At 39.4% G+C, this 20,046-nt stretch overlaps 2 protein-coding genes across 6 annotated transcripts; one reads left to right on the top strand and one right to left on the bottom strand.

Annotated features, from left to right (window-relative positions):
• Window positions 1-712: 712 nt before the first annotated feature.
• On the bottom strand, window positions 713-7,565 carry gxylt1a (glucoside xylosyltransferase 1a). Of its 3 annotated transcripts, none has more exons than XM_057330436.1 (8): window positions 7,331-7,565; window positions 6,834-6,923; window positions 6,403-6,592; window positions 6,203-6,334; window positions 5,756-6,007; window positions 4,807-4,930; window positions 4,170-4,342; window positions 713-2,260 (listed from the first exon to the last, which is right to left on the bottom strand). In XM_057330436.1, the coding sequence occupies exons 1-8, from the start codon at window positions 7,483-7,485 to the stop codon at window positions 2,105-2,107; spliced, it is 1,272 nt and encodes a 423-aa protein (XP_057186419.1). In that variant the 5' UTR covers window positions 7,486-7,565; the 3' UTR covers window positions 713-2,104. The 3 variants fall into 3 exon arrangements, with proteins under 3 accessions (XP_057186419.1, XP_057186422.1, XP_057186420.1); XM_057330439.1 differs by having other exon boundaries at window positions 6,834-6,988; window positions 7,331-7,440; XM_057330437.1 differs by lacking the exon at window positions 6,834-6,923.
• Window positions 7,566-8,107: 542 nt separating this feature from the next.
• Window positions 8,108-19,978, top strand: LOC130552120 (periphilin-1). 3 transcript variants are annotated; one of them, XM_057330238.1, is made up of 9 exons: window positions 8,108-8,204; window positions 8,496-8,535; window positions 8,666-8,679; window positions 8,876-9,058; window positions 9,191-9,255; window positions 12,144-12,253; window positions 14,737-14,813; window positions 16,744-16,857; window positions 19,593-19,978. In XM_057330238.1, coding segments are annotated over exons 2-9 (807 nt in total). In that variant the 5' UTR covers window positions 8,108-8,204; window positions 8,496-8,534; the 3' UTR covers window positions 19,836-19,978. The 3 variants fall into 3 exon arrangements, with proteins under 3 accessions (XP_057186221.1, XP_057186220.1, XP_057186219.1); XM_057330237.1 differs by having other exon boundaries at window positions 8,666-8,724; window positions 9,194-9,255; XM_057330236.1 differs by having other exon boundaries at window positions 8,666-8,724.
• Window positions 19,979-20,046: the final 68 nt, after the last annotated feature.

Genomic DNA, 20,046 nt, shown 5'->3' with positions numbered 1-20,046 from the left:
TCGTTACATCCCTAATGTGTGTAGATTTGACTTCATTTGCATGTCGGTCGGTGTCTCTGTGGGCTAAATATGTAAAGTTTAGTCTCAATATACAAATGCTATTTAAAGCACAAACTAGAGACCAAGAAACTGACTCTAGAACTGTTATGCCCATGGAGTTACTAAGGTTTTATGAGAAACAGTTCAACAAAAAATAAAAATTCTCTCACAATTTACTCACTTTCATGCCATCCCAGATTTCCTTTCATTCTTCACCTGAACAAAGTTACATATCTCTGCTGTCCTTCTGAAACCTTCTATCACTGCTTGTCAACTTTGACAACACAGTTTTGAATCATCTAAAAAGTAGTGTTTTTCCATTTCCTGAAAAACTGAGAATTCTGATATTCCAGGTTTCAGAAGGACAGCGACACAGATGTATAAAACACATTATTGGAACATCCAGAAAGAGAGCCGGTGTGATTGAAAGGAAAGAACATTTCAAGTTTGATATCAGTGATTGCGTCTGCTCCATCTCTGTTATTTCTGCTTTCTCAATTAGCACATTAGCGAGCGCTTACATTTCATTAGTCAAGCCATTTATAACAATTAACCGCAGTCTAGTATTGATCTGACGGGACGCAGATCAGATCTTCTCCATTTGAATCACATTACATCGCTCACAGGTGACAAACTCTATTCAGACAAAGTCAAATGAGACCGAAGAGAAACTCAAAAACGTTTATTACAAAAATATACTGGAATTATATCATTCTTGATACAAAAAAGTCTGACATTTGAGTCACGATGATGACTAAACTGCAGTGATTTTAAAAAGATTTTATATTTTGCGTTTCATTTTTAAAACGAATGTGTTAAAACTCTCATTTACAAAACAGATATAGCACCGTAATGATATAACAAACCCCTTTATACCAAAAACTGTTAAAAAAAACTAGGGCTGTCAAAAGATTAATCGCATCCAGAATACAAGTTTGTGTTTACATAATATTTATCTGTTTACTGTGCATAATAATTTTGTATTTATTAACACATACACATCCATGCATATGTTTAAGAAAAATCGAAATATTAATAAACATTTATATATAATTTCAATTATTGGTAAATATAAATAAATACATGTAAATATTTCCTAAATATGTATACTTGTGTATGTGTTTGTATTTATTAATACAAAATTAATATGCACAGTACACAGACATATGTTATGTAAACACAAACTTTTATTCTGGATGCGATTAATCGCGATTAATCTTTTGACAGTCCTAAAAAACATAAATTAACATGTGAACATGACCTGAATGAAAAGAGCATTTGGCAATAAACAGGTGCATCACCTGTAACCTGTCAGAAACATGCCTGAGACAAACAAAAACATCATTCAAAATCTAAACATTTATCACATTCAAATATTCACATGTGATCATTAATTCTGTATCTTTCCGTGTGTAATATCTGTTCAATAAAATATATTTTCTGTCATTTTCGCATATATTATCATCTGTACCCGTCACGCTGCATCCTAACCAGCCGTGACACAATAAAACGATTGAGCGTCTCATTCAGAAACCCACCGTGAAATCTCATTGGTCCAGTTCTTTGTCATGGTTACATCATAGTCAAGGGAAACCTGTTTTATGTAAAAACTTTGTGTAGCGCAGGATGTCATTAATATTTTTCTTCTGTTTTCCCGTATGAAAAAGACTAGTGCGCGGTTAGGACACGTGTTTGTCGTTGATCATAAATCTGTCATTTTAAATATACTATAATATATCTCTAAGCTTTCTGCTAATCAAACGCAGCCTCGATGTGATGAATTAACACGTACATTTATGCATTTGGCAGACGCTTTTATCCAAAGCAACACTGCATTCAATCTATTATTTTTATCAGTACGTGCGTCCTCCTGGAATCAAACCCATGACTTTTGTGTCGCTCTCCCAACTCTCCCGAGCTTCAGAAACAAACTGTGACGTGTATCCACTGTGATCTAAAATGATCACAATAACATTTTCGTGTTGAACGATTGTCGGTTTGTGATCCATCGCAGTGATTTTACCACTCCTGAGAACATGCAAAGACACCGATTGGGTTTCAGGACTCATCTGATTTTGTCTTTCTGTAGCTCTCTCACACTTTCTTGCAATTGTTTGGTGAAGATGTGCCAGACTCTTCCGCAGTACGTGTGTCCGGCGTCCCGTAGCTTCTCCTCCAAGGGGCGCAGTAAACCGTGGACTGCATCTTCTCCGAACGGATACTAGAAATCAGAACAGATCTGAGTCAGATAAACATCACTTCCTGTCTAAAAACAGCCCATTAGCTCTCGTTCTCAGTAGCGTCTCATTACGGCTCACACACATTCATGAATGTGTGTACGGTTTCACGGGCAGCGCAGTAAATATGAGCGTATCAAAGCCCTGATATGCGTTTATGTGGACCCAGTATGAGGTCATTAAAATGTGCACTGACTTTATGGAGTGCACGTCAGGTCGTGATGGGCTCAGATCTCCGTGTTTATTTATGAGAAAATGAGCTGTACACTACTCGTCCAAATGCAGCAGAGGTACTAAAGATTTTACTGATCTTTTGTGGCGTTTGGGCGGTAATGCCAAGACCTTTTACTGGCAGCCAAACTCAAGCTATAAAATGCATCTGCAGGGACCATCGGACATCAGTGTGTGCGTGTGTGTTCATGATGATGTCATGAAAAATATATGTGCGTTAAGAACAGGATGACAAACAGATATGACAACAATAATACAGATTGTGTGAATCTAATAAAACTCTGTCTCTATATTTCACCAAAAAAAATCAAGAGAAATTATTGTGTATTGTAATACTGCATAAAAAACAGTTTTTAAGATATTTTGCATTGTGACATTTACTGTATTTTTTAACCTTTATTTTTCCAGGAAGGTCCCGTTGAGATTAAAATAAATCTCTTCTTCCAGGGAGTCCTGGCCAAGATGACCGTACAAAAACTTCACATAAACATATAACACACAAAACAAATTCTAAACAGACAAAGCTAAAAAACATGAATCATGAATCAACAAATTGATGACGTCTGTCTATGTGTGTGTGTGTGTGTGTGTGAGTGTGTGTGCGCCGTGTGCGCGTGTGTGTGTGTGTTGTGGGTCTGATGTGTGTGTGTGTGTGTTGTGGGTCTGGATGTGAACTCTGTGTGTGTGTGTGTGTGTGTGTGCGTGTGTGTGTGTGTGCGTGCATGTGTATGAACTCTGTGTGTGTGTTGTGGGTCTGGATGTGAAGTGTATGTGGGTTTGGATGTGTACTCTGTGGGCGTACAGACGCGATGAGACACATCTGAATCATGGGCCTGCGCTAATGGCAGCTCTCATTTAGCTAATGGTCCACAGCACTTCCTGTGATATGAGAAACAGTGGCCATAATGACCACAATACACACACTGACTACACAACAGAGGTTAACACCACACACAGAGAGAGCTGTACGCTCAATGTTGTGAACCTCCACCCAGGCCAAAAAACAGATCAGTTATCTATTTCTCACTTCTACGTCACATCACGATGCTCTGATCTCAGTCGTGAGCGCAACACATCTCAGCTGAGTTACCAGTAGGTCTGTTTCATCTGTGAGTGTTAACTACAGCAAAACAACTCCCAGAAACCCAGCAGACGAACTGTGACATTCCAAAGCTGGCAGTCGGATTGGCCAAAATAACTGGAGCTAAAATGGTCCGGGTGTGGAGATGAAGACCAACGAAAGCAAACGGACCGGATCCAACAGGACATCTGAGATCATTCCAGCATTTGGCTCCAGCAGACGCAGTGTTGCTCTGAGAATGGAGGCGTTGAGCCAACAAGAGCCCATAAGAGCACCTGGACAGGTGTCTGATCACAAAACAACGAGGCTTCGTGTGTCAGCGGGCACCCAGAGGAACCTTCTCAAATTAACAGAGTCTAATTAGATAGAAAAACCTGCCTAATGAAATCTCACCGCCGTGACATTAAACACCAACATCAGGAGACACGACCTAACTAAAATTATCTAACATTAGTACACGGCTCTCCGGAATGCTTGATTCGGATCGACCATAGAAATCTTAAAAAAACTTTATGTTAAAAATAAAAGCAGACATGTTTGACAATGATTTCACCAAAAATGTAAAAGTTATAAAAACATACCTTCTGAATAACATCGTAAATGGCTCTGAATACAGGTTGCTTGTCGTCATGGTAAACCCCACGGTTTCCATGGAGAATGTAAACGCCATGCTGTTCGGCGTCGTTGCAGTTACTGCCGTATATGCAGTGATCCGGACGGTAATTCCATTGGCACGGGAACACAAACAGACTCTCTGCAAATGCAAAAGGATTTGATTCGGTTCATTAAGATTGACCGCACTGCATTGTGGGATACAGTATTGCACACTCATTCTGAAAAGTTAAAAAGTGATTTAAACAACAAAATTATGAGCAGTATGCATACTTCAGAATTAGTACATACTTCAGTAATTAGTTAGTAGTGTGACAGCAGTGTTTTATAGCCATGTAAAATATCAACTGCATGATATTTCAAAATTATTGAAATATCACAAATGCAGATGATCTGCACAAACTAAATCATTTTAATACTTCCAAAGTGTACAGTCAGAGAGACTCGCAACACAGAGAAAGTGATGCTTTCTTGTCCCAGAAAGAATGCGAAACGTGTTCATAATTTTCAGTTTTTAAATACATTTGAATATAAATGAATCTGATTTGATCAACTTTAAGCATTACTGCACCGCTCTATATCACTTCATTGTACATCTGTCAGTACCTGGATTATGATGAAATATGATGTTAAGCAGGTCTTGATCACCCCAGGTGATGTTGAGTTTATATTTGTGTAGCAGAGGCATCAACAGGTCGGCCCACTTCAGGTTCACGGCTGTCATGTCATTCTGATCAAAACAGACACGCTTGATTGACGCTCAAACGTTTAGTCAAACAACACCACCACTGACTTTCTGCCCAACAGATTTAAAGTGAAGCGTCTCATTTGTGTGTGTGTCTTAAATACATATTTGACTTCGATATGACTGATGAATGATGAACCTGTAGATTTATGTGGAAATATGACAAAGTCCAACAGTGACACCTGCTGGTAAGGCTGCGCGATACAAATTTCAAATCATCTTCTGACACTAATCATAGATTTTCTCAGAAATGGCTTTACAGAATATAAAAAATGAAATATATCACTTTGATCTTTAAAGTGTTGTTTAAAGGGATAGTTCACCCAAAAATGAAAATTCTGTCATCATCTTTTACTCACTTTTGAGTTGTTACAAATCTGTATAAATACAAAATATATTTGGATGAATGCTTATAACCCAAACAGATTTTGCCCCCCATTGACTCCCATAGTAGGAAAAATTACTTTATCATTTTTTTGTTCTGTTGAACACGAAAGAAGATTTTTGAAGAATGTAGGACAGCAAACAGTTCTGGGGCACTTGTATTTTTACCTACTATGGGAGTCAATGGGGGTCAAAATCTGTCTGGTTATAAGTGTATCATTTCTCTGTAATCATCAGAACAAAGACTTTTATACAGATTTGGAACAACTTGACGGTAAGTAAATGATGATTTCATTTTTGGGCGAAGTCTCCCTTTAACTGACTATCATCACACATATATTGTGAATTTAAGGTGTCGCTCACTTCTGATCTGAAATCCAAAGTCACGCGAAGAATCAGCATGCACAAATCACACCTTTTTAATACCTTAAAGTGTTTGGCTCGGATTCGTGTCAGGTTCATCAGCATGACGCCCGAGTTTACTCCGGTCCGTCCGTAGTACGGGTGTCGAGCGAAACGATTGTACCAGCCGATCCGCGGCTCCTCGTGCTCCGGCGCCATCGCAGCCACGTGACTGCTGTTAAACCCTGAGAGAAACTTCCAGATGTCCTCCACCGGCCGCAGGAACAGGATATCTGTGTCCACGTACAGCAGAGAGTCGACGTCCTTCAGGATCAGCTGAATAAAACGCAAATCAAACGATTCACACACTTCTTAAACTTTACGGTAGCATTTTAAGAGAGTAACACATGAAGCGTTCAAAGCTCAACTTCAAAGTGACTGAACGGTCACACCAAAAAGTTTGGACTCCAGACTTCAGTTTGGACTTTTTAAGTCATCTCTTCTCCGGGTCTAGAAGATGTTGTTACTCACAGGAAGAAAGAGTCTTTGTGAAGCGCACGGTTTGAAAAGTTTTCTCCACTCTCTGGCGTTCTCGCTGGGAAAGGTGATGGGATGCGTGCTGTAGTTAAACTTGGAGCGGAATTTCTCCGGCCACGACTCCAGCTGTGCAGAGACGAGATTTCAGAGATGTGAACTTCAACATGCAGAAATATAACCAGAATGACGCTTACTGCCTGTCTGAAGCCGACGTGCAGCTCATCTTCTGCGAAAATATTAAAGTGAAGCTTTCTGCAGCTGAACAGGACGGCAGATTTCAGCATGGTGAGCGTTTCCTCCAGACGGGTACCGCACGCCACCACAGCCAGTCTGACGGGCTCCTGACGGTCCTGCTCACGGACCCCGGGCACTGGAACAGTGTACCTGCACACAACACGGGTAAAGAACACCAATGGTGAGTGTATGATGTATTACACAGATCACTAAAACTGGGCGTCTGTGGAGGAGGTGGGGGGAAGAAGAACCTGTTAGGAAGCTCGATTTTGCAATGTGGTTTGTTGAGCAACTTTGCACTTTATTATGTGAAGGCGAAACACTGAATCCCACAGACTCAAGAGACCTTGAATCTAGTCTCTAGGCCGAGGGTCAGGTCAACACGGCCTACCTAACAGCCGACTCCATAAAGCAGTTCTGTCCGCAAACAGCAGAAGGCATCCCATAGGAGTTCCAGTGAGTGACGGACCCTGAATGACACCTGATGGGAGACAAACACGCCCCACATAAACACACCTGAGCCCTCCCGAGCCGAATGATCTGAAACTTGTCAAGAACATTGTGCATTTTCACATAACACATACAATAAACAAACGTAATAGAGAATTATTAAAACCACATAACCTGAGAAAAGACAAAATGAAAAGAACTCCTCCAGCAGTGAAAACATTACAAATAATGTAAACACAACAACGCCACACAAAACTGGTTTAATACGTCAGTCAGTCAGATGTAAACTGCTGCGTGTATTAGGAGAGCATTGATCTGGAATTTAATGTGGAAATCATATAGAAGTGTATCCTGTATAGTGTGTTTGTGTGTGTACAGTTATTTTTGATATCCGGGTACAGTTTCGTGTCGTGTAATGTGTGAGTGCTGTTTGTGTACCTGTCACCGAGGCCTGAATGTGCTGCGCGTGTCCGGTGTGCTCGCGCCTGAGGACTGGCGCTCTCCAGCGACGACACCAGTTGACTAAATGTGTACAAGAGCGAGCAGAAGACGAGTAATGTGCAAACGAACAAGACGCGAATGTAGCGACGCATTTTCTACCTAAACGAGCAGCCATGAAGATAAATCGCGTTCAACGAGCGACCCACACCAATCCTGCTGAAGCTCATGAATATTAAGCAGTTCACTTCCTGGAGCAGTCAGTCACGTGACCACTTCTTAGACGCTCCATTGGGTGAACGTCGCGTTACGTAATTAATAATAAGTTACTCTGCTCATTTTCAAGACGTACTTTCGTTGGATTGATATTAAACTTTGGTTAAAGACGAAACATTAGGGGGAAAAAAATAACACGAAGTCGACAGAACGTATTTTTTTCAGAGAGGATCACGTGTCCCTGTCAATCACTATGCAATGCGTTCAGGCTGGTCTTTGGAGGTTTTGATTTCTTATGTCAAAATGCTAGTTTTATAAGTATTGAAAATATACACATTTCGCTATAGATTCATGTAAACGTAATGTCCATAAAAATATTGGGTTAGAGTCTGTGCTTATATGTTTATTACAAGGAAAAAATTGTAAAAGCTCATATAAATCACGTTCTGCAATAAACAATCATTTAAATGCCATACCATTTTAGAAAATGAAAATGTTGTAATTGCAGCAGTTATCCTGTAGAGGGAACCAATGAGTCACTGACTCTTACAGAGCGCGTCCGTCGGAAGAAGATCATTACGCGTTCATCAAAATTGATAATAATTAGTAGCAAATATTTTCACTCTTCATAATACAACGGATATCATATTTGGACGAGGTATTTCCATAAACAAACACGGCAGGGTGCATTTTGTAGTTTGCCTGCTTATGACTGAAGTAAAATGAATTACTTTAATAAAACACGTAGAGAAGTAACGTTAAGTATACAAAGCTTCTAAAATAACTACAATGCTTAAGTAATTACAAATAATTACATGTCAAAAACGATTCAAAGTTGGACTATATTTTGTTACCATGGTGAATTCTTCATAGTATGATAAAGATGTTGCTGGTCTTTAATAATAATTGACATAAAATAGAAACACGTCACTTTTCTTCACTCTTCCAGAAAACCCCGCTGTTTACAGTAGGAAAGTAAACACGCATAAGTGAGTATTTAAAACACCGTTCAGAGATGCTTTACAAATGACATGTGTAACTAAATGGCTGTTAAATTAACATTTACACTTCATTAGCACACAGTAAATGACGTCATTGTGTATGTTGTGTGTGTTACAGTGGCTTACAGCAAGGTCAGCATCAGAGAACTCTATGAGAGACACTTCAAAAAAACATTTGTAAGATCAGAAACACATTCATTTCTATACTTACTGTACACGAAGTGCAACAGTTAACTGTTTTTAATGCAAAAATACTGGGCAGATATTAAAATAAGCACTTGTTGAGGGCCCTTGATCTGATGGCCCCCTCATGGCGGTTTGTTCGCAGGGGCCACATGATAAAGTTCAAGTGATGTCAAGACGTCCGGCTGCCTGCTTCTCAGAAGAGGAAGATGTCCACGTTCAGTGTGGCCGGAGAAGCCTCTGTGATGGTCAGGCTTGTGAAGGAGCTGAGAAGCAGAGAGTCTGTCCCCCAGAGAGACCCCAGAGGGATGCACCGCTGTACCACCCGGTATTCAAATGAAAAAAAATGTTTAAATGAATTCTAAATGCTTCTGAAAAGCTTTTCTAACAAGAAAGATACATCATTCAGTGTTGTACAGTTCAGAGTTAGTGGTGTAAGTGTGACTTTTGATTTAACCAGCAGAAGGCGCTGTACCTGTATAACAGACACTATGTTTCTCCAGCTAGACAACGGGTTGATTTGAGGTAAACGGCCCATTCTCTTTTTTATTTATCCTTTAAGCATTTCTTATTTTATTTGAGCATTTGCTTTTTTAAAACATGGTTAGGAAAAACCTGAAAATTCTGCACTGTTTTACCTGATGTATGAAGTATGTGCTTAAAGGAGTAGTTCACCTTCTAAATGAAAATTCTGTCATCATTTACTCACCCTCTTGTCATTTCAAACCTGTATGACTTTCTTTCTTCCGCAGAACACAAAATAAGATGTTTTGAAGAATGTTGTTAACTTCCCCCCATTCACTTGCATTGGTCACAATAGAAGTGAACAGGGGCCTGTGCCGTTCTGTTACCAACATTTTTCAAAATATCTTCTTTTGTGTTAAGTCATACAGATGTGAAATGACAAGATGTACATGATGACAGAATTTTCATGCTGAAGCTTAACTACTCCTTTAACTCATAAATGTTAATGTCACGTATTGTCCAGCAGGTGATAGTAGTGCATCAGGGTAATACTTGACCACGACAGCCGAGTGACTTTAAAAGTTCAGATTCTCTGACATGTATCCAGTTTTGTGTGTTGCATGTTTCTAACATGAATCAGATGTCTGACTTTCTGTCTGGCTCTTTCTTTAGTGGAACACAACAGAAGATATTTTGAGAAATGTCTCAGTGGTTTTGTGCCTATACAATGGAAGTCACTGGGATTCAGTGTTGTTCGGTTACCAACTTTCTTGCAAATATCTTCTCATGTGTTCTGCAAAACAGATTATGACATGAGGGTGCATAAACAATGCAAGAATTTTCATGTTTTGTGAGATATGCCTTTGAGCATTTACGGCGGAACATACATGCCTTAAAAATAAGTGTGTTTGTGTGTTTATCGGACACATCAGTCTGTGTGGGTGTCAGGGGGGTGGTTAAAGTCAGACCTCACACAGTGCTCGATCTCTCTGCCTGGGGCGTTCGATCCCGCTGTTACCCGGAAGCGTGTCGCCGGAGAGGGCGTGATGGCACTTCCTGTGAAGCGCTATCAGACGCCAGACCCGAGTCAGCTCTCATAGCCGAAGTTCAGCCCTGTCTGAGCTGAGATCAGTTTAGCTGCTCCCATACAGAGAGCAGAACGTAATAAAGACTTGTGGGTAGGATTTTTTTACTTGAGTCAATAGGTAACCACCTAGCATTATGGAAAGAGTTTTATGTGGGTAAAGTTTAAAAATGGACTTTGTTTATTGATGAATCTAATTCTTTAGTCAGATGTTTTTAAGATGTTGTGGTTTAACGTGACGTCATGCACGACAGATAATGAGCCAATACGGCATCTCTTTAAAGTCTCATGATGATGTTATTTCACTTTTTAATGATGTTTCATACGCTTGACTCAATGAGGTAATTACAGTTTTAACCAGACCTGAACCTGTGTGATGTGGTCATGACTACACTGGTGTGTTTGTGTGTGTGTAAGAAGTAAAGTCATAAAGAAAACCATCCAATATGACCATTTCATTTTAAGTTTTTAGTTCAGTAAAAGGCAACTTTTGCCACAATGAAAATCAAGCATTGATGAATTTCTTTTCTTTGATTCTGGCTTGTGACCCCGGGTGTGTTCTTGAAGGTTTTGGGAGTAAATCCGGCTGTTTTAATGTTAGCGCTGGACTCCCTGCGGTTTCGAGCCGGTCCCGCCCTCACGGACCCCAGCAGTCGTCTGTCATGCTGTGTATAAAGAGCCCTGATGTTTACTTGCCCGTGTGTGTGTACGACTCCCCGCCGCTCTGTCTTTGTGCTGATATCCTGTTTGAAGTCGCACGCACACCTGTTTCTGTCACACGTGTAAAATGGGACCCAGCGTCAGACCGTTTAAGCGTGACACGGTTCTGTCCAGCGTGAAGTTGGTTTACATCCGCATTATTTTTAGGGTGTTATTGTCATGAAATGCAAAACGTAACCTGTTTGTTTCATGAGATTCATCTGTAATTACGTATATTTAAAGTGTCGAGCGCTCATGTTCTTATGCATTAAACCTGTGTTGTGTTTCATGAGGTCTGCCGAGCGTCTGAATCGCTGTGACTTTCTCAAGGTGACACTATGAAGCAAATGGTGGGCGCTGTCTGTAGCGTCTCAGGTCATTAAAAACCCCCTCAGACCTCTGTTTTCCAGTTCGGGGCTGGAGGTCAGCGTCGGGTCAAAGACTTTCTGCACATTGAACTGAAATCCATCTCTATATTGGTAAAAAGCAGACGAGTTAAACAAATGCCAACATGGATGACATGTGATGTCTGGTGCAAAACTGAGAATCAACGAGCTAAAATCCTCAATGAACAAGATGAAATCGACCTGTAGAAAAAGTTGAAATCCAGTCAAACCAGAATCCGACACATCTGGGTCCCATCCCGGAGATCTGCTCGGCCATTCTGATCTCATTCCCTCCAAAGAGCCCCAGAGGTCAAGAGGTCACCCGCCTTTGTCGGCGTCCCGCAGACTCCGCAGAAAACTTAAAACGCCCTGCGTGAACTCTTAAAACAAACAATTCAATTAGAGGTGGAAGAGAAACTCGAGGATTCTCCTCCGGTGCTTCTACTTAACCCGCATTAGCCCGCAGACGCAGAGGTCAGACCCTTCTGACGCCTTTTGGTTTGAAAGTCGATGCGGTTTAATGAGTTTTCATCAACGCATCAGATGAACAACTGTTTTTCTTTACAGAAAGCCTCGGGAGATCGCAGCAGGGCTCTATTGATTGATTTGTCAATATTAGCGGTAGTCTAAAACGCTTGTAATGCATCAGACAGAAGCGGAACAAGATGTCTCGGGAGATTTTTTGTTATATTTACTCCGCAATGTTAGTCAAGGGTTCTTTATAATGAAAAAGTTTTTGGTGTCTCATCATGATGGTGTTGTCATCGTTCATGTTTCAGGAGCTGTGGTAAAACATCCTCGCTGCCTAGCGGACACTGCAGTCACTGTAGATCTCCCAGCACCAGCTGCTACATCCCAGTTCAGCCAAACACCAGCACTAAGCAACCAGGTCAGATACCAACCCTTCACCTCACTCTTAAAGGGACAGTACAGCCTAAAATAAATCCCCCCCGCATGTGGTCTTAAACCTGTATATGACTCTTCAGTGGAACACAAAAGAAGATATTTTGAGAAATGTCTCAGTGGTTTTGTGTTCATACAATGGAAATCAATGGGGTTTAATGTCGTTTGATCATCAACGTTCTTCAAATTATCTTCTTTTGTGTTGTGCAGAAGAAAGAAAGTCATACAGGTTTGCTCTTTGCTCGGAGGTTTCTGTCATGTTCCTGTCTCCTCTGGATGGATTTTATTCTTTGTTTATAAGTCATGTGAGTGTATGGTCGTGTTTTGAAAAACTCAGAGCAAACTGTGAGGCTTCTCAGCGTTCGATTTTATTCATTTCAATTCAAACTCAATTTCAATTGAATTTGTATAGCTCTTTTAGAGGACAAATCTTCTCACATTAGAACCCCAACATCACTTATAGACTCATCGCTGTGTTGTTCGCCGGAGTTCTGCTTTGTTTCTCATTGTGTTTCTAATGTTATTCCCTGCGCTGAATTACGGCTGGAAAAACCTTCAGGCCAACAGCGTAACCAATATTACATTCCACTGAAATGTCAGGGCCACTCTGAGCGTTTTTACACACACATACACACACACACATTTGGTTTGCATGTTTTAAGGGGACTTTCTATAGACATAATGATTTTTATACTGTACAAACTGTATATACTGTCCTGTAACACTCACCCTAAACCTAACCATCACACAAACCTTCCTGCACTTTTAGATTTTTAAACCATTTTGTTTGATTTATTTGCTGTTTTTCTTATGGGGACCAAAAAATGACTGATATTAGCCTACTATGTTTGTGGGACATTTGGTCCACACAACGTAGGGTTTACCAGGACCACACACACACACACACACACACACACACACACACACTCTCTCTCTCTCTCTCAGATCATAGAACACTTTTTGCATTTTTAGATTTGTAAAAAATATTGTTCTGTACAATTTATTAGCTATTTTGCCCCTGGGAACCTCAATTTTGGTCCCCACGGTGACACGAGTCCCCATGAGTTGGTGTGTATTCAGGTTTAGGTCCCCACCGGGATATACAAACATGAACACACACACACACACACAGAAAGAGACACACACACACACAATCTCTCTCTTACACACACACGCGCGCGCGCTCTCTATCTTACACACATTCCACTGTGATTCCTGAAGTGTTTTGGTTCTTCTTATCATATCATGTGGATGTGGACAGAATCTTCTCGCCCAGGTTTCACTGCAGCCATAAGCTGTTGAGTTTGTGGTACAGCAGAACCTTCAGTCGTGAGAGTTCAGCTCTGGAACGGATCTCATGAGGTTTCTGAGCCGTGTGGTTGACCGGGCCGGTCACGGCAGGAGAAACCAGAGGAGGCGTGTCTAATCGGCCGGTTCCACACCAGACGGGTCTGATGGGAGCTGAGAGCGGGTCAATCCTCTACAGGAGTTTCATTCATTCCAAATTTACTATTCGAACAAATTCTTACAAATGTATCTGACACTAATGTACCTGTACAGATGTGTGATTTAAAAAATGTTTAATATCTTTATTTAATATTTTTGGGAATATTTAATTGGACATGTGCACTTACAAGATATCTCATTGAAGGCTGTGAACTTTAAAGTAAGTATTTATTTGGTGTTAAGAGGGAGGAGTGTTGTGTTTCCATCATGACGCGTACAGACGGAATGTGTCACCTCGCTTTAAAGACACAATAAAAGCTCACGCAAACAGCGGCTCTACTATTTAACACACACACATGAAAGCAGATGATGTCCAAAGCCTTTGGGAATGTGCTGACATGCATGTACAGAAAGTTCACGTGTGTCACGTTCAGGGAATATTACTGTCTGTTTTTCATTTACTTTATTTGGAGAACACACACACAACAGAACAGAATGTTTAGGGAGCGTCACCAAAGTGAATCAAAATATTTTTTAACTCCGCCTTTGCCCCAATCCAAGAAAATTAAAATGTAAATTATAAACAGAAATAAGACGTTTGCGTTTAATCTGACCTGAATCTGATCGGTGTGCTGTCGTGTTTGAACCAGTAGAAAACATCTCAAACCCGCAGCTGCACGACTGCGCAGACGCTGTTCTCCTGCAGGAGATATGCAAATATAAAGATGCTGTTTAATCCCTTATGCAGAGAAAAAATATTTTCCTATATTAACTAATTGTTGAAAATATATAGATAAATATGAATATAATACAATATATTCAATAAAACATTTTCATATATTGAAAAATATAAGCACTTGGTTCCAATATGGAAATATATTGCATTATATTTTCCAGTATATTTCTGTTTGTAAGGGACAGAATGATTGAATTATCCAGAGATGATTCTAATATAAATCTGGACTGATTCTGCTGGGTTTGATGTTTACAGATTTATAAGATGAATTCTTACCTTCTCCACAGAGAAACGCAGGCCACCCAAAGATCTCGCTGGAGGGGTGAAAGACGCTTCTCCTCACGCTTCTGCACCGGCCAACAAGGTATCAACTACTTTCCACTGTAAAGAGCCAAAACTCTTCAAAGTTTGCTTACGAAAAATAATAGTTCTGTTCAGAGACTGCAGTTTTACAGTCATAGATGGATGTAGATGCTGCTTTAATTTCCTAAAGAAACACTTTTGGGGACATAAAAACCTTTAGAGACGAGAAGGTGCTGAAGGAGTTTTGAAAACACATTAAATTCACACTAGACCTTTAAATTCAAATGGAATTTGATTGGTCGTCAATGTGTATTGGGAAAGAATTGCTCTGAAGTGCTGATAGTGATCACAACAGTATTGTTCCTCTGTGTTTTTATTGTTAAAGTTGTGATGAGGTCTTTACTTTTTAAACATTTAATTCTTTATCGTTACTATAATGTTACTTGAGATCTTGAGAACATTGACTATAATCAAAATGATAATGCAAATCACGTTTGTTTTTGACTTCTGCTCTTCCTTTTTGGAAGTAATGTGATGTTCTCAAGGAGCGCAGGTTGTTCTTGAGAGCGCGTGTTTCAGATCTCAGCGTACCAGCGCTAACAAAGTTACAGATTTATTGAGGCGGTTCATGGGTACCGCGACACGAATACCAACATCCCTGAAGTTTCTCAATCAGGATTTATAAATTAAATATTCAACTACAAGAGTCGGTCTGGGGTGCGTTTCCAGAACAACGACATAACTGCTTAACCACCATAGTACGATGCATCGTTTGAGAAACTAACTAGCTACTCACGACTGTTTCCCGAAAACATAGTAACTTTCAACGACATAGTTGATGACGTCACATAGGTGGGGGAGTAATACCGTCTAATCAATTTAATGTCATATTATTGCTGTAAATATTATACAATTCATCTGAAAATTATTTTTGTTTTCGTAGTTTTGCTCTCTATTGTTTTATTTCACGATATTTCATTCATTCATAAGTTTCCTCTTACGTAACTCCACCCAGGGATTCCCCAGGGTCCTAGAGCATGCAGGTCATGCGCACTTTCAAAAAACAGCGCTTCTATTTTCTTGACAACCTAAATGACGTAAAATTGAATTTGTATATATTTAGAATGATGGATATAGGATGCACTGCATGTTGCTTGCTTACTTTGATCAAAAGTAGCTCTAGACCTGTAGTTCCAACCACGCAACTTTGCGATGCTGCTTGCGATTGACCGTTAGAACGATGGTTTTGTAAAACACTTAAATCGTTGAACTATGTTGGAACGATGGAACTTGCGACTATAGTTGGCTAACGATGCTTTTGGGAAACGCACAGGCTGGTTGACTCTTACGGTGCTTTTTAAGTAAGGGCTAATGCACAGGCAGCCGGTTGTTATCGAAGAAATATTGTGTCACACTGAAGGGGATTATTTGGCGATAACAGCCGGCTGCTTGTACATTATGCCGCTTATTACACGGCTACTTGCCACATGAGAAAAAACTGGACAATAAATGTTCATTTGAAATATTTTATTAGCTCATTTTTATCGAAAGCAGACCTTCCGCGAGGAAAAGCCGTTTACTTTCGAATTTCACGAACAGGCAGTTTGGTTTAATCATTTGTAAATATAATGTCATATATGTTATTAAAAGACATTTATATTTAATTTGTCCAAAAAACGTTCAAAATGATTTGCTGCATCCAGGTTACCGTGTGTTATTAGTTTTGAGCAGTTGTTATCTGGGAATAACGAACCTGCAAATGTCGCGACTGGCCAATCAGAATCAAGCATTCCAACTAGCCGTGTAATAAAAAAAGTTGCCAGCATGTTTTATCATTTTTGGCCCCAGGAATGAAAATATTTGATACATCAAAAATGAGAACTAAGCCATTGCTTTTAAACAATATATTCTAGTTTATTCTTTTATTGATAAAAATGAATTCATTTTTATAAAAACTACATTGCTCAGAAAATAACGCTGTGCATTTGCAGACGTTTTCAGGTCTGGGTAAGAATCCAGATTTGGTTGGAGAACCAAAACACGTTCAGACACCCGAAGAACGTTGCGTTCGAGCCATCACATCCAAAGCAAAGGAGATCGAGCAGGTAATTTAAACGCACTTCTTTCTCGCTCTCTTTCTGATCCTTGAAGATCAACATTTCGGAGGAGAAATAAACCACAACACATCACATCGTTGACACGAGTTCTGTTCAATGGCTGGGAATGATTTTACTGAGACTCCAGTCGCCCGACCCTATTAGACCCTCGGTGATAAAATACCTCCTAAAAATTCCCTAATGTGTCCCAGCCCTCAAATAATTGGCTCCCGTTCCACGATGGCCACAGAGCCCTGCCTGTTTTACTGGGTTTGGTGGTGTAGTCGTGCATTTTATATGTTATGTTTTACAGACCATTGCCTTTCAACTATACACCCTACACACACTCTATATGCTCCATACATGTGTGTGTTCTGCCGTCTGTTTGTGTGGTCCTCTGTTATCAAACCTTCACATCTTTTCCTCTAATCGGGGGTAAAAACAACACAAACTTCAGCCCCCCGAAACAAAGATCAGCAATCTCATCATTTACTGGGAAATATCACGACTATAAATACAGACGCTTCCTTCAACGTGGCCTTTTGTTGATTCAAAATACTAGAAATCTGCCTTTTTATACTCTGAAGAATCCCATAAGAATAATCACGGATGAGATCTCTTCAATATCTCCGGTGTTTCTTTAAGACACCAATGAGATTAAATGGAGAGCGAATGGAAACGTTTGCTTAAGTCTCGTCTGCGTCTCCTGAGAAAAAGAGTCAGAAACGTCTGTCATTATAGTTTCATTAGAGATGACAAATCTGAGCTCAGTTTGACACATTCTTGACAAGTCTGCAAGTCAATATTATTGAAGATCTCAATACGAACTGAAACATCTCTCATCGAAAGATTATTTTATCATAGTAAAGTAGTTTGGAGAACTTTCAGCTATCATGTTACTGGTCTGAATGGAGTTGGGTTTTGGGGCCGGTGCAGAACGAATGAGTTTCATTAGTAGAAGAAACGTGCTTCTCTCTTTCTTTTAAGCCCACCCTTTGACAGACCCCAGGTTCCCGTGCAATCTCTCGGTTCTGTTTTTAAACCGCACATGACTGAACAGACACCATCGATAAGAGGAAACAGACCTCGTCCTCCGTTGAACCCGCTACGATAATCTTTTTGGCCCGAGAGCTGTTCTGCTTTTTCTCGCGCGCTCAGATTAAACGGCAGGCTTGTGAACACAGTTAAAGGAAACGTCTAAGACGCTAAATGAGTCTCTACCGACATCTGCTCGGTATGACCTCTCAGATGTACTCATCAAACCTGAAACAGTCTTTAAAGCCGCAGTTTATATGGGTCGGTATGAACTCTAGACCTTCCAGACAGCGGGTCAAATAAACCCAATCACACCTCCGCTGTTAGCGTCAGGTAATGACGGACCCTTGACATCACACCTGGAGCATTTGCAGCTAATAAAACCCTGTTTTTGCACGTCAGTGAATTTGTTGGCCTTGAAAGACTGGTGTGAAATAACTTCAGTTCAGTAATAACACTTTTATTTTACTTTTCTGTCTCCACGTACTGTATAAAACAAAACAAATACACTTCTGAGCTCAATGCAGGAATGTTACATTTATATACACACACTTCTTAAATAACTTTTATGAATATGAATTATTTAACAGCCAAGTCACAATAATGTTCAGATAACTCAATTCTGACAAAAAATAGAGAAATCCACCTAGCTGTTCTAGCCTGATCAAAGATATTATGCAGCACCTTCAAGATTAAATATTCATTAAGAAATAAAACAGATACTTTTACACTATATGGGCACCTTTCATCAATTATTTTAACAACACAACCATAGCGGAACTCTAACTCCATTCCTTTTATTATTATTATGACTATCATTGTTGTTTTGTGCATCTACACTTTTTTTTATACATAATCTTTGAAAAAATTATTGTTTATAAAACAAATTTTATTTTAAACTTTGTATTCTTAAAAGTTAATAAAAAGAAGTGCACTTCAAGTTCATTTTATCAAATATACTTACAAAGTATTTTAAAGTATACCTTATGTAGCAAGTACGTTTACTAATATCAGCGCACTAGTAGTATACTTGTAAGTATACTATTTTATTACTACTTGGCACTAAATTGCCCCACCTAGGTAAAAAGCGCACTAAGTACACTCTAAAAAATAAAGGTGCTTAAAAGGTTCTTCACAGCAATGCCATAAAGAACCATTTAGTCAAAGGTTCTTTAAAGAACCATCTCTTTCTTACCTTTTTATAATCTGAAGAACCTTTTGAAGCACCTTTTTTTTAAAGTGTACACTTTAAGTACACTTCCATAATGTACTTAAAGTGCTTTATTGTCGCACATACATTTTTTTGTTAAAATACCAAGAATAACGTTTTATATACTGTATATATATATATTTACATATACAGTATTATAGTACTTTTTGATCATCTTCATTTTATCTGAAAAAGCACTAAAAATACATTTCTTGTATATTACGTACAAAACTAGTGCGTAAAAGTAGAGCACTTTAAGTCTGTTTAATTGTATTATAGTTCACCTTTTTAGGCATTTGTTTTGTTTGTTTAATAAAAGTATACTTTTAATACGTGATTAAATAACGTATCCTAATAATAGCACACTTCTTTTTTGTAACGAGTTTATCATCAACGTTTTAATTTGATGAAATCCATTAACATTGAATGATGTTTGTAGGCAGAAAACAGCTCGAAGATTTATCTCGCGAAAGTAAAATACTCTCTGTTTCTTTCCCAGTTGTACACAGAAGACTGTAAGACATTCGGACTCGTGGTGAAGATGCTCATTTCCAAAGATCAGACCCTTGAACGGCGGCTTCTATCTGCGCTGAAGAAGAACCTGGTTGATATCAGAAAACAAAGTCTGAAGGACCTCCGGCAGTTCATCTCTAATGTGACTTCACGGCTGAAACCTGAACAATCGGCTAAACTTTACCGTAATATTAACAAGAGACGCTTCAGACGCACACAACACATTTAAACACTCAGTGTTAGTGTCTATTACTTGATTGTTTTGTTATTTAATACAAGTAAATGCCATATGTAAATTTCAGACAGTTGTACATATAGCTACTTTTTATTTTTCTGACATGTTCATATTTAAATTGTTCAATTTTTGCTAAGCTGCTTAAGCACTCCTGTTGATTCATATTATTTACGGTTTGTCTGATGATAACAGCGTTGTTTAGCGT

Source organism: Triplophysa rosa, linkage group LG3 (genome assembly GCF_024868665.1).
Source record: "Triplophysa rosa linkage group LG3, Trosa_1v2, whole genome shotgun sequence".
Taxonomy (NCBI): Eukaryota; Metazoa; Chordata; class Actinopteri; order Cypriniformes; family Nemacheilidae; genus Triplophysa; species Triplophysa rosa.
The sequence above is the reverse complement of the archived record's forward strand: the minus strand, read 5'-3'. Positions and strand labels throughout refer to the sequence as shown.